Raw genomic sequence first — 17,823 nt, 5'->3', positions numbered from 1 at the left:
AGATTTGCCATATTATATACCTCATAACATATTTCGGTTCTGGTCCAGAATTCACCTTTTATATTAAAAGACAAAAATAAAGAAAAATCTGTATGATGTACATATCTGTGACTAAATGAAAACATCATATTCCAAAAATCGCGTAGCTTAATTAAGTCATTTTATCATTAAATAAGAAAATTATATTTTATAAGTAATGAAAGAGCAACCATTTTGTCCACCATTTTGAAAACAAGCTAAATCAAAACAAAGGGAGATAACTCAACAATAATTTAAACTTACAAGATTTATATTGTAATGCCTATGAATTCCCATTAATTGCTTAAAAGTGTATTGAATAACAGGGACATGCCTAAGGTGATGAAAACAAAGTTTCCGGTCATGGTTATGGTCTTTGGTATGGTTTCAAGTAAAGGCCACATAATACCACCTCACATCTTCGAAGTTGGCTTGAAAGTCAACACCAAAGTGCACCTAGATGTGCTGAAGAGTGTGGTGATCCCCTGGTGCAATCAAGTGGCTGTTGGCAGACCCTGGGTGTGGCAGCAAGACTTAGCACCAGCCCACAAGTCTAAAGAGACCCAAGCGTGGCTTCAAAAGGAGTGCTATGATTTTGTACCCTTCTCTTACTACCCCCCCCCTCCTTCTCTTCCGACCTGAACCCGTTGAACTACTTCGTTTGATCATACGTCAAGAACCTCTAACAATACCAAAGTCAGCATGGTCGCCGTCATCTGCCTAGCTCCCGCCAGCGCTTGTGGAAAAGGCATGCTTTTACTTCTGGATACGTATCGAGGCGGTGATTGAGACTGAAGGCAGCTACATTGAATAGATGTCAGCTACATTGAATAGATGTCAGTTCTACTACACAATCAAGTTACCTGGCTTGATTTTTGCAATAAAAGTTTTAAAATAAAGCTGTAGTGTTGTTTTCTTTAGGGGGACAAATTTATTGTTCAACCCTGTAGAGAATAGAAAGTGGATCTTGGGTTTACTTTTGGCAGTCTTGTAACTCTTATTTCCCTTATTTTGTCCTTTAGTCCTCGCATTCCATGAGCGATATTTCTGACAAAGTGGGAAGAATTGCTGTTTTCTGGGTTGGAATTTATCCATCTAATACTTATTGTTGGCTAATTTTTTACCGTGAAGTGGTATTTTTTTTAGCTCCTTACATCAAGTAGCTTTATGCCTTGTCTGGAGTGATTTCCATTGGAAAAGACCCCCCAAAAAGTTCTTCCTTTTTAATTTTGTTTTCTTATTTACAGTAAGTTAAAATAACAAACAAACAAACAAAAAGATACAAAATGCAGTTGTTAATACAATCGTCGTTTCACTGTGGACAAACAATGTTATTTTTTTTCTTATTAGTTCAAAAAGAACCTTAATACTTGACTTTAACAGGAAGTACTTTTCTAGCTGGCCATATAAAAGCATCAAAATAACGTTCATAAAGCAAATACCATTTCCGGCCACTTGTACTTCCAATAGTAATGAGGTTGCGGGTGATAATTTCAGTGGATGTGTGAATAATGAAAGTCATCATTAAATCTTTAAACTGTCAATGCATGATACAACTTGTTAAAATTTAGTGTTTTTAATGTTATGGGTTTTTTGTTGTTTCTTTTTCACTGAAACATGATTTAATTAAAAAAAAAAAAAAAAAAAATTTTTTTAATTCTCTTTTATTTCATTTTTATTTTTTGGAGTCCTATCAAACACATTTTACTGTTAATAATTTACGTGACTAAAATAGGGTCCATTCTTAAGGATCAACATTGTCTATAAACTTAAAATACTGCTGCCATAAGAAAAGATGCCGTGTTGGGGTTTTTTTTTTAGGGGGGGGGGTAGCAAAGTCTGAAAATTTTAAGAATCTCAATGTATTTCAGTAACCAACAAGTAACATTTAAAATAGTTTGCTAGATGAAATGCTATTTAGGTCTAAAGTCGAGAATCCTACTTCACAAGAAGGAAAGATAAGATAAAAAAGAAAAACATTCAAGATCAAAAATCCTTTCTGAACTTCAAAAACTGACAGCTGCAATTAGATATGAAAAAATAAAATAAAATCAATCATAGTTATTCATATTTAGAGTCTTGCTTATTAATCAAATTGTCCGCTTGCATCATGGCGAGTTTCTGCTACTGTTCGGGTAGTAATTTTTTATCCTGTTTATTTTTAAAAACTTTGTCGAAAATTTAACAAAATTTTTAAAACTAATTTTCTCTTTTTTTTTTATCTTCTAAAATAACTATGTAATTGAATTTAATAGAATTGTTTAGAAATAATTGACATAAAAAATAAATGAGATATTTAATAGTACTATTATTTTATTAAATTCAATTATTTGTCTTCTATATCAACACTTATTAATAAAAAAAAGAGTTCAAAACATGTAAGAAACATAAACTTGCACAAATAATCAACCTTATTTGTATTTAAATACAAGATATAAATTATCAAATTGTCATGTTTTATTAAACAGTTTGTAAAAGAAAATGGAATATTTGTAAATTGCTGACAAGTTTTTATTAATTTACAATGAAGATATGGTTTAAATGAATTCAAATAACTGGCCTTGTGATGAAAATAGTCTTTTTTTTTTAAAGATTTTTTGACAAATCGATAAAGATAAGTGGGAGTAGTTTGTGGAAATGACAAATTATGGGAAGAAGAGAGAATATAAAACCCAAAGAAGTGTCAAGTGAGGATAATGTTTTTATTTTTTGTTTGTTTTTTTTATATTTAGTGATGGTGAAGAAGAAAAGGGTTGTTAATATAATTAAGAGGAAAAATTGCGAATGAGAGAGAGAAAGAGGAAATATTTGGCTTATTCCAGATGAAAGATTCTAGAAAGTTCCACTTGACTGAATTCTCATTCTTTTTTTGGTACTTATACAGTTTAATCAAGAAATTAAAAATGAAAAAATTGAAAAAATGTTATAACATACAGGTTATGGAATGAAGTTTTCTGAAAAAAAAATTCACTTAATTTGATCAAGTAGGTTTTTTTTTTTTTTTACAGCAAAAAACAATTTTTTATGACATTGAGCTGAAGGTAGCCATGTTTGAATACAGAAGGAAGGGAAGTTATTATTTAACATGGGGAGGGGTGTGTTGGCGCTTTAAACTAAATTATCTCCTCATGGTGTTCCCCTCCTCTTTTCCTCGTGGTCAAAAAAATTCAAAGATAGCTACCTTCGGCTCGCTGCCATAAAAAATTGTTTGTTTGTTTTTTTTTGCTGTAAAAAAAAAAAAAGAAGCTACTTGATCAAATTAAGTGAATTTTTTTCTTTCTTTTTTTTTTTTTTATAGAAATTCATTCCATAATGGGTATATATAATATAACTTTTTTGAATATTTTAATTTTTTTTATGTCTTGATTAAACTGTATAAGTACCCTTCTTTTTTTTTTAAACTGTCTTCAGCGCAAAGCCAACAAATTTTATCTTAATTTTTAACTTGTAGAACTACCTAGCATTAACAGTTCCTAAATCACAGTGTGAGTTTATTGGAAAAAAAATAAAAATTGTTTTTTTTTTAATATTATTATATGAGGAATCTTTTCGAGATAAAATCTATTAAGAAAATACACATTTTCAAAATGTAAAAATCAAATAAAGTTATCCAATATTGTCCAAATGAGACGGCCATTTTGGATAACTTGTTATTCTTTACCTAATGTTTACATATTTAAATATATTTGTATTTCTCAATACAAAATGTGTATTTCTCAATAGATTTTATCTTGAAAAGATTCCTCATATAATAATACGTAACAAAAAAAAAAATTTATTGCCTACACAGAATTTTTTCCCTTGCAATAAACTCACACCATGATTTAGTGACTTTGCCCTGGCAATATCAGGTTGGAGAAGAATATCTTTAAATAATAAAAAAAAAGTACAAAACAAAAAATAAGAAATATTTGTGTACATTGTGTTGTTTTTCAATAAAAACTGCGATAAAAGAAATATATTATTTGCAAAACAGAGGGTAGGTAACTATGTAAGAATAAATACATGAGTTAATTCCCTTGCTTATCTTTATTGTTGTAAAGTTATAAAATAAATACCTTCAAGTTCACAATAAAACCTGCATACAGCAGGGCGACAACAAAGCGCAAGAGAAGGCTAGATACGTCAAAGCTCAGAAATAAAAGATGCCAAGATAGATTACAACTTGCAATCAACTTAGCATTGGAAGAAATCATTGATGATTCAGACTCACTGGAACAAACGTGGGACTTGCTAAGCAGGCCTGTATTCTCCGCTGCGGCAGAGGTACTTGGCTACACAAAAAAGTGAAATGCAGACTGGTTCAACGAGAATGACCAAGAAATTAGAGATACAATAGATGAAAGAAACCGAGCGTTAAAATCAAAACTAAGTAACTTGACTAGAGCAAACCAGAAGCTAAAAAAGTGATGGCAGAAGTCCAGAAAAAGGTAAGAGAAATGGAAAACATTTGGTGGCTGAAAAAGGCTGAAGATATGCAGAAGCAGAGGAAAACAATTCTTCAGGTTTCTTCAGATTACTGAAGGAAGTATATGGCCCCAAAGCCCAGATGACTAAAACCCTCTTATCAGAAGATGGAAACGTTACTCTGACCCAATCAAAACAGTTCATTCAAAGATGGCAAGAATACTTCAGCACCCTATTGAATGTAGAATACAATATGGATGAGGAGATCTTAAGCCACATAACAGTCCCCCCCCCCCCCCGCAGGTAGACCTGAGTGACTGACACACCAACTCTTGGGGAAGTAGAGGAAGCAATTAACAAAACTAAAATGAACAGATCTCCAGGAATTGACTGTATACCAGCTGAAGTATACAAGTTCGGCGGAGAACAACTCTTAAGAAAGCTTCACCAACTAACAGCAAAATGTTGGCAACAAGGAATGCTACCACAAGAATTCAAAGATGCTATGATCATCCCAATCTATAAAAACAAAGGTGACCACAAAGACTGCAGCAACTATCAAGGTATATCCTTGCTGACCATTGCCTAGAAAATAATGATGCAAGCTTGGCTAGCAAGACTGGCGGAAAAGGTCCTAACCAAATCACAGTGCGAGTTAAGGCTTGAAAGATCTACAATAGATATGATCTTCAGTCTACAGCAAATCCAAGAAAAAGCTATTGAATAGTACCGGGAGCTCTACATAATCTATGTAGACTTCTGCAAAGTGGCAACGTGACTTGTTTGAGGTGAAAATGTAATAAAATAAAATAAAAATAAATTTAAAAAAATGGGGTAAAAAGCTTGGTCCGGAAAATAAATTTTGATCGGATATAGTATGGAATCAGTAGGAATTAAATATATTAATTTTGGAGAACAGCTGGAAAATTTATGTAAGTAATTGCCTAGTAAGATTCAAATATCGCGCTATCAGATACAGTGCTATGTAGGTTGAACTTTTCTTAATTTATTACATTATAAGTTTAAACTTATAAAAAGTTATCAGATGAAGCTCTTAAAAAATAGAGTGGAAACCATAAGAAAAATGTTTTTAGAAAATGAAGCAAAACTCTTTTCTTTATACAACCAGTTTATTTTTGTGATAAAGAAAAACTAGAATTTAAATCCAGAAGTTTCATAATTATTTTTGCTTGTTTGTATTTCGTCAAAACATGAAAATTTTTCATAACTATTTAAAAAAGCAATGTCGGCTTCAAATGCAAAACAAAACATTTCAATTCATTTATTCAACAGCTGTTATTTTATTTTTTGGTTTAAAAAAAAAATAATTGATTTTGGCACGTGAAATCCAATATATTTTTTTTTGCATAACAAAGGGAAAAATTGAATATTTTAGATACTAATCTTTATTTTAATTTGAAATTGTCATTCTAGAACATTTCATCTGATTGAATTTTTAAGTTGTCTTTTTGATCGTTAGTTAATCCACCAAAATCTAACAACTTTTATTTCATGATTTTAATTAGAATTTGAGATTTGTTCTCCAATTAAAATCTCAAGGGAGTGACTGCAAAGATGGAGAAAAATCTAAGACACATGATTAGCTGATTACATGAAAAGAATTGTTTTTACAAAGCAATTCTTTTTTTTTTTTTTTTTTTTTTTTTAATTTCTTTTACAAAGATGAATTCTCTCATCAGTTTCAGCATATGAGGTTTCACACAACAATTAAGTTGTTCAAAATCCACATAGGTGAATTATTTATAGTGGTGAAAGCTTGTGTAGAACTATCCACGCTTTTTGGAAGAATGTCTAATCTCAGTCAGTGCATGAGAATGTGACTCTCTCCAGATTTCCCTGTCCCCCATCAGCTGCCTCGGATCTTCAGAATCACAGTTAGCATCATGTGCTATTTGCTGGATGTACGTGGATCTAGGTCATCCTATGCCCGTGTGCCTGTGCTAACACTAACTCTGAACATATTATCCATTTCTGCAATATGCTACGCTAAGAGAACATATCAAAAAGTTCTACATCCCCAAAATATAACAAACCATGGTTCAATAAAGAATGCAAAAAAGCCATAAGAATAAGATGTGCTAACTTAAAAAAATTAAGATAAGCCAACAAAAAAAAAAAATTGGACATATACAAAAACAGCAGAGCAAAAGGACGTAAAACTATCAAAGAACTAAAACGAAACACATGGAAAAACTATGTATCAAAAAAAACTGCAAGCAGGCTATAGTGATCCCAATACCCAAACCAAAAAAAGATCAAGCAGATCCAATAAACTACCGACATATTGCTTTCACTAACTGTCTATGCAAAACATTTGAAAGAATGGTTAATGAAAGATTGGCTTGGTTCTTAGAAAACAAAAACCTAATTACAGAACATCAGTCGAGTTTCAGGAAAAGAAGCTCCATCGACCACTTAATAAGACTTGAAACAAGTATAAGGGAAGCATTTGCTAAGAAGGAACACCTAATAGCAATGTTTTTTTTATTTTTTTTACCTCGAAAAAGCATATAACACTACTTGCAAGTATGGCATCAAAAGAGACCTCCACGAACTAGGGCTTAAAAGTAGAATGTCATAATTTATCAGCATCTTTTTAAATGATAGACTCTTTCAAGTATGGATGGAAAACATACTTTCAGTCCAAAAAGAACAAGAAATGGGTGTCCCCCAAGGAAGCATCCTATTCGTCACCCTTTTCAATATAAAAATAAATAATATAAAAAAACATAGACCCAGGAATCAAATACGCTGTACACGTAAACGACCTACTCCTATACAATCGATCAAAATATATACCGACAGCCAAATGCAAACTCGAACTCTGCCTAAATAAGATAAATAAATGGTCCATAGAAAATGGATTCAAATTTTCAGGAGAGATAACAAAATGCATACATTTCTGTAAACTACGAAAGTTCCATCATGATCGATCTTGAAATTGGACAATAATAATATCCTAGTTGTTGACCAACACAAATACTTGCGCATCATATATGATAGGAAAATGGTGTTCATACCACACATAAAATACTTAAAAACAAAATGCCACAAGATCATGCAATTAATCAAAGTGTTAGCACACACCGACTGGGGTGCCAATAAAACCACATTATTAAAACTGTACCGATCTTTCATTAGATCCAAACTTGACTACAGATGTTACATATATGGAGCAGCCAGAAAATCATGTGAAGGAACTGGATACAATACACCACTAAAGATTGAGATTGGCCTTGGGAGCCTTCAGAACATCTCCAGTGGAGAGCTTGTATGTGAAGGCTAAGAAACCACCACTGACCTTTATAAAAACAAAAACTAGTTCTACAATATTACTTAAAGCTGGTATCATGTCCATCAAACCCTGCATATCAATGTGTTTACCATCCACAATATATACAGCTCTTCAACAAAAAAGAAAATATGATCAAACTCTACAGCCTCTATAAAGAACCTCCTCACAGAAACCCAAACAGACACAATAAAAATACATTAATCTATCAACTCGGAAACGACTTTTAATGGTTGAACAACCATCCATAATATTAAAATTGAATAAATATTCTAAAACAAAAATCCATCCCTCAACCTTCCATGAAGAACTGCTTAACATCCAAAATAAATATAAAGAATACTCACAAATCTACACAGATGGATCAAAGGATGAACCCAGGATAGGATGCGCAGTCATCCATAAAAATGAAAAATTAAAGAAAAGACTCTCGGATGAGGTTTCTATGTTTAGTGCAGAGGTTTCTGCCATTGACTTATCACTAGATATAATAACAACTGATAACCATAAAAACTATCTCATCTTTACAGATTCTCTATTGGTAATCATATCACTGAAAGAAAAAAAAAAATGACAAATCTCCTTATTAAAAATCTCCTAAATAAAATAAACACCATAACAATGAATAAATACATAACCTTCTGCTGGATTTCAAGCCACATTGGCATCTACTTGAACGAAAAAGTGAATAAAGTAACACAAGAGTCACTTCAGCAAAACCATACAACAGAACAAATCCCTAATACAGACCTAAAACACAAAATCATTTATATATATATATATATATAAGTAGATTGTAGTTTGCTTGAAGCATTGTTGAAGAAAATTATAAGGTAAAATTAAAAGCCAAGAACAATGCGAGATTTTTATTTTTTTATAGAGTAAAATTAAATTAAAACAAAAGAAATAAATTTCTTTTTTTTTGTTGTTTGTTTTTCTTTTTCACATTAAAATTTGTGTGAAAAAAACAAACAACAAAAAAAAGAAATTTATTTCTTTTGTTTTCATTTAATTTTACTCTATAAAAAAAAAAAAAAAATCTCGCATTGTTCTTGGCTTTTAATTTTATCTTATATATATATATATATATATATATATATATATATATATATATAAAGAAAATGGTAACAACATTGGAACTCATACACAAAGAATAAACTATTCAAAGTAACACCAAACATCAGAATAAGAGATACAAAAAAAATATCAAGAAAAGAAGAGGTAGTAACAACTAGAATACGAATAGTTCACATTCATGTCACTCACTCACATCTACTAAAAGGAGAAGAGGTGCCTATTTGCATTACGTGTCAGGAGCCCTACACAGTACATCATATGCTGATGCGCTGTGTGGACTTTAAACATGCCCGAATAAAGCATTTTAAATGAATAAATAGTCTAACGGAGATATTTAACAAAATCGACCCAGAAAAAATTATTGACTTCCTGAAAGAGATTAAAATATACAATAAAATATAATAAAAGATTTCACAAAAAAACAAAAAACGACTAACATCTAACACATTACAATTAATGTTTCAGTATTAAATAACCCAAAAGTGATTGATATGCCATAAAACAAAACAATCTCATGCAGAAAGTTGTCGAGATGCTTGAAAAAGTGGTAGTCAATAGATAAGAGGTCTGGAGAGTATGGCGAATGAGGCAGTTTCATAGCCCAATTTGTTCAACTTCTGCAGGGTCGGTTTAGTAACGTGCAGTCAGGCATTGTCGTGGAGGAGAATTAGGCCTTTTCTGTTGACTAATACTGGGTGTTGTTGTCAAAGTTTCTGATGCATTTCATCCATTTGTTGAGAGTACTTCACTGCCATAATGGTTTCACCTGCATTCAAAAAACTGTAGTAGATGAGACAAGTCACAGACCACCAAACGGTCGGCATGACCTTCTTTTGGTACTACTCTGGCTTCTGAAAGTGTTGTGGAGCGTTGTCATCGTCTAACCACTGAGCTGAGCATTGCCAGTTGTAAAGAACTCACTTTTCATCGCAAGTCATAACCGGTCGAGAAACGGTTCATTCTTGTTGCGTAAAAGAAGGGAAGATGAGACTTCATTTCTTTTGGTTGTCATTCAATTCGTGAGGCACCCATTTATCAATTTTTTTTTTGTCTTTCCAATCTCTCTCAAAGTGGTTGCAAATCATTGTATATGTTGCATCTAATTCAGAAGCAAGTTCTCGAACAGTTGTGTGTAGATTGGTTTTGACTAAGGCTTTTAATTGATTGCTGTCAACATCTGATGGCCAACAACTATGCTCATCAACTTCAAGAGTCTTGTCGCCACCACAAAATTTCTTAAACCACCATTGTGCTGTATGTTCGGTAGTGGTTCCTGAGCTAAATACTTTGTTGATATTGTAAGCTGTTTCAGCAACTTTTTGGCCTAGCTTTAATTGAAATAAGAAAATTGTGCGAATTTGCCTTTTTTCCATTTTGTATTCAACATTCTGAAAAGAAGACATAATTGTTTTAAAATGATTGTACATCATTTCATACCAAAATTAAAAATTCTGCAAGAACTTTAGTCTCAACCTAATATTATGACGGATAAATATTTGAAACAATACTTATCATGGGTTTGTTTACATGGTATTCAGGTTAGATTAAATAATTTTTTGATAATCTTTCATTTCAGAACCATTTAAAGTATTTTAGTAAAAGTGCTAAATTTATTCCAAACCTGCTGTAAATTGATTCTGTTTGTGTCCAAACCATTAAGAACACATAAATAAATATAAAAAGCAAATTTATATCAGTAGATAATAAATCATGTGTCAGTTACATAAATAACAATATGAATTGGAGTAAAAAAAAAAAAAAAAAAAAAAATTTTTTTAAATTTCAATAAAAACCATACTTAAAATGGTTTTGTCATCAGTTGTAGAAATAACAAAAACAACCATTTTAGATCATAAATACATCAGTACTGAAATTAAAAAAATAAAACCAAAGAGTCATGTTTATTTTTAAATAAACATGATGTCATTTTAATTTGCAACAACTGAGGTAAATAAAAACAAATTGTATAATAAAAAAAAAACATGACTGTGAAAATACATAAAACAGAAAAAATTAATTTTGACTTTAGAATGAGGGGGATAAAGTTTGCATATAAATTTCATGTAAAATGATCACCCACTTCTGAGTGAGATAGAATTTTAAGGGCATGCAAACATTTTTTTTCTAATGTAGCATTCTTCTACTTTCTCAAAATAAATTAGCGGTGGGGGTAGTAAGAGGGTTTTTCTTTTTTGTCTGCTAAAAATATAACTCACTGACGGGACGCCCGGCCATGCCCAATCGTAAGCATGCTTAAATAAATTTTTAATTTATGCAGATTTCGTATTTATTATTATAGAGCAAATTCTCTATTATACCCAATACATAATAGCAGTGACCGTCCGGTGTGGCCTGGTCATAAAATATGCTTAAATATACTTTAATTAGTGCAGATTTCAGATTTATTATTATAGTGCCAATACTCTATTGATTATTATATTGTACCCAATATATAGTAGTGATTTCAAAAGTAAAAAATATAAATTGGGTGCCATCAGCTCGAATCTAAACCTAAATATCTAACGCTAATACCTTATTCGTTACCATCTGAGCCACCACCAGATGGATATTAAAACTTTCAAACTTAACTAATATTAGCATGTAAATGTATATTTGCACATCTGTAGAGAAGCACTTCAAGTCAACTTACGCCTAACAAGTTCCAATTTTATCAATTTTGACTCTTTAACAGCTATTTTTGCCAGCTAAAAATTAAACTGAATTTGTTCCACAGGTCTGAATTCCCTATATATCAAGTTTCAAATCTGTAGACTGAAAATTAACAGAATATTTTGGTTTTGGTAGATGCCATTCCCTGCAGACACAGGCAAAGTCACTTATATATATTTTATTTTCAGTAAGTTTAGATGAGATAAGTCATCAGTACCACTTGTTTCAACCCTGATAATGAGATGAATATCGACTGAAGAGAGCTTGATATGGGTATCTAAAACAGGCCCCTATTATCAAGTTTGAAACCGACAGTACCAATGACTTGTCTAAACTTTCTGTAAGTAAAAATATAAATAAATAATACGCTCTTATTTTCAGAATTTTTCCTTATAATAGAGCACTCTGCTGGAATCCTTTCCAAAACGATATAACTAAGTATGTGTGTGTGTGTGTGTATATATATATATATATATATATATATATATATATATATATATATATCTTCTCTATATAAATAAAATGAACTCATTTTTCCCCTCTGAATTTGACCTTAATAGGATTAAAAATCAAGACATTTCATGCGAATGTAATATGCACTGACTGCAGCAAAATATCTCTGGTGTGTTATAGCCCTATTACCTATCCACTTCCTCGATAATCTTAGATCCCTATATTTTTTCTGCTGAGACTTCACGGCCAAAATCTGTTACAATCAATGGAAGTGGTAAAATCTTTTCTCTCTATTACATTCATACTCCCACTGTGACCACTTAACACCGTTGTGGATACGTCGACACACCGGTTTGAGTTCTTACTTGCTTAAAAAAAATGGATTGGCATTTTACCATCGGGTGACACGCAATTTTAGATTTGTGCTATTCTATGGATTACTTATGCCATTTTTTATATTTCTTCTCTTTTTTTCCCCCTTTTCTTTTTCTCCTTTTTATTTTTTATCTTTTTTTGTTGGGGGGGGGCTGTGATTCGAGGGGTTACTTAAATGAAATGAACTAACCTTTGATTCCAGGTTTTAACAGTCATCCGCCAGCGTTCTTCAAATCTTGCAACGATTACTCGATTGAATATTTTATTTACTATATTTTTCCTTCTATTATGTGTACAGTGATTTTATACGTGAGGAGAGCTGACTTCTTATTTTCGGATTAGTTACTCATTCATTATTTATTTCTATACATTGCATTTCTGGCAGTTTCATTAGCACAATTACTACTATTCTATCGATGCGGAATCAGAGGACATTCCAATTGGTAAACAGCGACAATAAAGAAAATAATACAAAAAACAAAACAAAACACATAACAAACCGTTGTACTTACACCTAGCAATTATACGGTTAAAAAATACTTTTTTTTGTAGAAAACAAACCAACAATAACAAGAAACAATAACTAAAATCTAATAAACATATTTTCATTATACACGGTCAGTTTTCTGGTTTTATTTTTTCTTTTTCTATTTAAAAAAAAAATTAAAATAAACATATTTGCATTTTATACGGTAAATTTTTTTGAGTTTTTTTTTCTTATCTTCCATTTGTATTCTTTCCAGTTCGTTTTATTTGTTTCGGTTTTTTCCGGTAGTCTGCGGCTGACACCGATGATTGCCGGTCTCACCCAATCAACGATTGACGGGAATTCACGACAATTCGGGTCAAATTATGCAGGACTACCTTCATCTATAAATATAAAAGCGAAAATGTGTGTGTGTGTGTATGTGTGTTCACTTCTTGTGTATGTCTACGAATGATTTGGTTTGCAGCGCAAAAATAGGTCAGACTTCCTTGCACCTGTTTATTTTGCTTCATAAACCTTCATATAAACCCCTGATCGGTTCCTCTCCCTCGTGCGCAGATGGTTAGGCCATTGGCTTTTTTCACTTTCGTTTCCACCTTCGCGTTAAGGCTTCAGGGTTCAATCCGACCTTCCGACCAAAACTTTTTTTTCTTTTACACCTATTTTCAACATTCACACCTACAAACACCCGGGCAACGCTGGGTATCCCCCCCCCCCGCTAATATATATACATATATATTCATTAAATAATTACTCACATTTGGGGGACTCAATTGAATTTGGACAATTTTTTTAAATAAAATTTTATTTCATGTTATTGCATTTTTTATTTCAGTAAATATTTGGTTAATAGTAAATAAAAATAACCATTTATCAATGCTAAAGACAACTCAAGGATAAGGTTTAATGAGATGGATAGATTATCAGTTGAATGATGAATATTATGTATGGATTGAAACTGATGAATAGAATTAGCAAAGTTTAATTACTTATAAGGATAGCTTATTACAAGTATTTTTTGACATTGGATTTGAACATGATCATGTTATAGCTCACAGGGAAGAAATCCCACGCTAATGTGCTTCACAAATGGGAATTTTCTTTTGGAAGAAACACTGTTCATGGAAATTGCGTTTGCTATTAGGCACACAGAGAAAGAGAGGAAAGTTTTTTTGTAACTGTGGAAGCAAGATAAGTTCTTGCTGTGAATGTCTAAAAACGAGGAACCAGCGATTGATGCTCTATCGAGTCAGTGTGTAACTATCAAGGATAACTTGATGTGAGGAATATATTGGAAGTGCTCAATTAATAAAGAGGTTTGATTTTTTTTCTTTTTTTAATCTTTTATTTCTTTTTTTAGAAGATCAATTTTGTAGAAAAATATATATGGACAAAATGTTGAGAAAAAATTAACGGAAAGTTGGATAACAGCTAAATACTACAGATCAAACCAAAAACATTGATATTTTGTTCTTTATATTCAAAGAACTTTTTCATAGTGACTTCCGCTTTTCCATTTATTTTTTTATCAACAAAATTCCATTCGCGTTTTATATTTTTGTCATCAATTATTTATAATCACAAGTCTCTCACTTCCAGATAATTTGTGTCCGCCAAATGGTAAGTCATTTTTATTGCTGGTTCCAAGACATTCACACTTTTAATACTGCGACTCAATTACAAGCTTCAACTGACTCGAGCGTTTTTTCCCTTTCTTCTAATAACACATTTACTGCCTCAATCTCACTGCAATTTAAAAGAAAAACACCATTTTATTTTTTTTTCAGTAGTTCAATTTGGGGAAAACAGGGAGTGGGGGTTATTAATGTTATTCAATACATGATAATGTTCCAGGTGTCAGCCATTTTGTTTGTCTCTGTTTTAGACTCGAGCAGCATGAAAATGTTTATTTTTATATTTGGATGCTCTGTGAACCTAATTTTCACAGCTTCTCAAAGCATTCCTAATTTAAGGGTTTGTATCATTTTTGAAATGAAAAAATGATTCTTAAAAATGTGATTTTAATTTTTCTCATTTGTTTCTAAATAAAATATTTAAAGAAAATTACTTTTTAGCAATCTCATTTTTCTCATTTTCAAAATGAAAGAAACTGGCAACTGATACTCACTAATCGACAAAAAATAGATTCACAAATTATCAAAACCTGAAAATAGTTTGAGCTTTTTTTTTTTTGTCTAAAACAGGGCAAACAACATGGCTAAGACCCATATTCTCGTATATAAATTCAAATAAAAATAAATACTTATTTCTTACAAAAATCCATTAAGATTCGAAGAGTTTATTTTTATCCAAATACACCCCATGATGCACAAAAGAAATTTAAAAAAAATAAGATGGCTTTTTTTTTCCAATGCAGTTTGCTTGTAAAGAATCATCCACTTTAATTTGGCTCCATTTTTCCCTGATTAATACATGTTTTTAACTTTAACAATAAAGCCTCAAATTAAATTAAGATGTCAATTTTTCATATTTATTCACATGTAAAGTTAACCTCAACTAGATTGACCCTTAATTTTTGTAGATAAATATTTTGAGAAAATTTTAGTAAAATTTAAAAAGTATTTGGTTGCCATCAGCTTGAATCGAAACCGAAAACAAAACTGTAGCATTCAAAGCTTGTGACATTACCACTGTACCAATGTGACTCGCATATGAACTGATAAAAAATAAACTAAGATGAATGTACAATTTTGACTCCTTAAAAAATATTTTAATCTGCTAAAAATCCATAAAAGAACAATCCATAAAAAATCCAATCATTTGAGGTCTCTAGCACCACTCTGCGACTTTTAATTTCGGAAGAGAAAGAGTTTGGAAATATGGAAACAGACAGACAGACATTGTGCCTTTTATATATTAGATTTTTAAGAGCCCTTTTTTCATTGATATTTATCCAGTCATTAATATGTTAAATTTCAATCCAATATATAGTTTAATTTTTTAATGAAATGTTTAAAGAAGTAATGGCCACTATTTTCTTTTCAAAACAGAAAAATTTTTTCTTTCATTTCTAGTAAGTGTCAAATTTATTTTGAATACACTCCATGATTCAAGCAGTTTTTACTTTATGAATAATGTATGAAAAGAATTGGTTCGTTGTATTCTTAAAGTGAAGTTCGTCAATATGTTAATTTCTAAAACCATGAAGTTTATCAATATGTAAATTTCTGAAACCATGAAGTTTATCAATATGTAAATTTCTGAAACCATGAAGTTATTCTGTGTCTTTCAAATGGTTGGGTTTCGATTAGAACTGTTGTAAATAAGTTGATTTTTCTCTCCACATACATCTCTCATTCTTTTAACATGAAAAATTGACCTTCAAAGGTTGATCCTTGTATAAGTAGATATAAAGTATATTGAACTTTAAAAATACAAATTTAGACATTCGTTACTGTTTCTTAGATCTTTTTCACTGAAATACCAAACGTTACCATCATGAAATTTAAAAAAAAAAAAAAAAAAAAAAAAAAAAAAGCACAAATGTTAATTTTGTTGTATTTTTATTATTTGGATTATCCAAACTATTACTATTACCTTGGATGTTACTTTTACAATGTTTCGGTCGTTGTAACTTCCGGTGTAACTAACAGGCGTGTCTTGTCAAACTCGGGAATATCTATTGCCTAACTTTGAAATCTATACAGAATTTCGAACTGAATCCTTTATTTAATACACTGAGGTAGATTTTTCTTGTTCTGTCAGTAGAATGCAAACAATCTACTCCCACCCCTTAAGTAAAATGTTTAGTTTGAAATTCTGTATTGATTCAAAAATTTGAACGAGGTCAGGAAGGGGGGTACATCATCCGAAACATTGTGGGAATAATTCCCAAGATGGGAATAGTAATCTGAATAATACAAAATATTTGTCCACATTTCAACAAATTCTGAAACATTTTTTTCTTTCTAGAAAATTCGGTGCTTATTTAGAATTACACTTATTTAAAAAAAAAAATATATATATATATATATATATATATATATATATATATATATACAGACAAATCTTTACTATATACATACTCGTCATAGAACAAAGATACCATATTCCAAAAATCACAAATTGATCAAGTAGTTTGTTTTTTTTGTTGTTGTTTTTTTTTTTTTGTTTTGTTTTTTGTTTTGTTTTTTTAAATAAAAAAAAATCAAATTTTATGGGGAAGCAAGGAGAAGGTCGGGAGCAGCTATATTGTTTTAGAATGTGTTAAAATTCAAAGGCCAACAACTCCATTTGACTACCGAGATTTATGACTCGTGCTATTTTATTATCATTTTATTATCAATCACTAAAAATTGTAAAATTGAATTTTCTTAATTTAAAAAAAAAATTGCTTAGTCAATGTATAGTAGCATCCAAAAGTAAAGGAACAGTCGATCATTTTTATTGAGTGGCTTCTAACTTTATCTATGAAAAGGCAAAAAAATTTTTTGGTGAATTTTCCAATATTTAATAATGGTAGTTGAATAAAAAAAAAAAATGTTTATTTTTGATTTTGAATATATATTAGTTTTTTATATATGAATAATTTTAATTAAATTACAGGCGTCCAAAACTTAAGGAACGGGGAAAAATTAATACAAACTTTAGCAATTTTAATAACAACTTAACAAAATGTCGACTCCAAATATTTGAAAAAATCTATCTATACAAGAAAAACAGCTTATTTGTGACCATTATGATGAAAAAAAGGCCATAGGGGAGATTGCTAAAATATTGAACAGCTCTAAAAGCGTTGTTTTTCAGGTTATTGAAAATAGGAAAAAAAAAAAGGTTTACCATTGACTGAAAACGAAAAAATCAGGCCGACCCTGAATAACAACTAAGAGGGAGGATAGAAAAATCACTCAATCATCTCGTTCTGATCACTTTAAAACTGCGGCTTTGATATACCGGGATTTTACATCCAAAACTGGACAAAATATTTCCAGACAAATGATCTCACAAAGATTAAACAAAGTTTGATTATTTTCAAGAAGTCCATGCTCAAAGCCTTTAATTT

General features: G+C 30.9%; 1 protein-coding gene across 2 annotated transcripts in view; it reads left to right on the top strand.

The window, feature by feature from the left end:
* Window positions 1-17,823, top strand: part of LOC145277788 (unconventional myosin-XIX-like) — a 176,825-nt gene that overhangs the window by 90,553 nt on the left and 68,449 nt on the right. Inside the window, exon 22 of one of the 2 annotated variants that reach the window (XM_080129583.1) lies at window positions 14,400-14,420. The exons of the other annotated variant lie outside the window; for it this stretch is intronic. Coding sequence (XP_079985709.1) covers window positions 14,400-14,420 — 21 coding nt within the window. The remainder of the gene's footprint in view (window positions 1-14,399; window positions 14,421-17,823) is intronic. 2 annotated transcript variants of the gene reach the window in all.

Source organism: Euprymna scolopes, chromosome 1, assembly GCF_053919585.1.
Source record: "Euprymna scolopes isolate OS-2025 chromosome 1, ASM5391958v1, whole genome shotgun sequence".
In the NCBI taxonomy this organism is placed as follows: Eukaryota; Metazoa; Mollusca; class Cephalopoda; order Sepiida; family Sepiolidae; genus Euprymna; species Euprymna scolopes.
The sequence above is the reverse complement of the archived record's forward strand: the minus strand, read 5'-3'. Positions and strand labels throughout refer to the sequence as shown.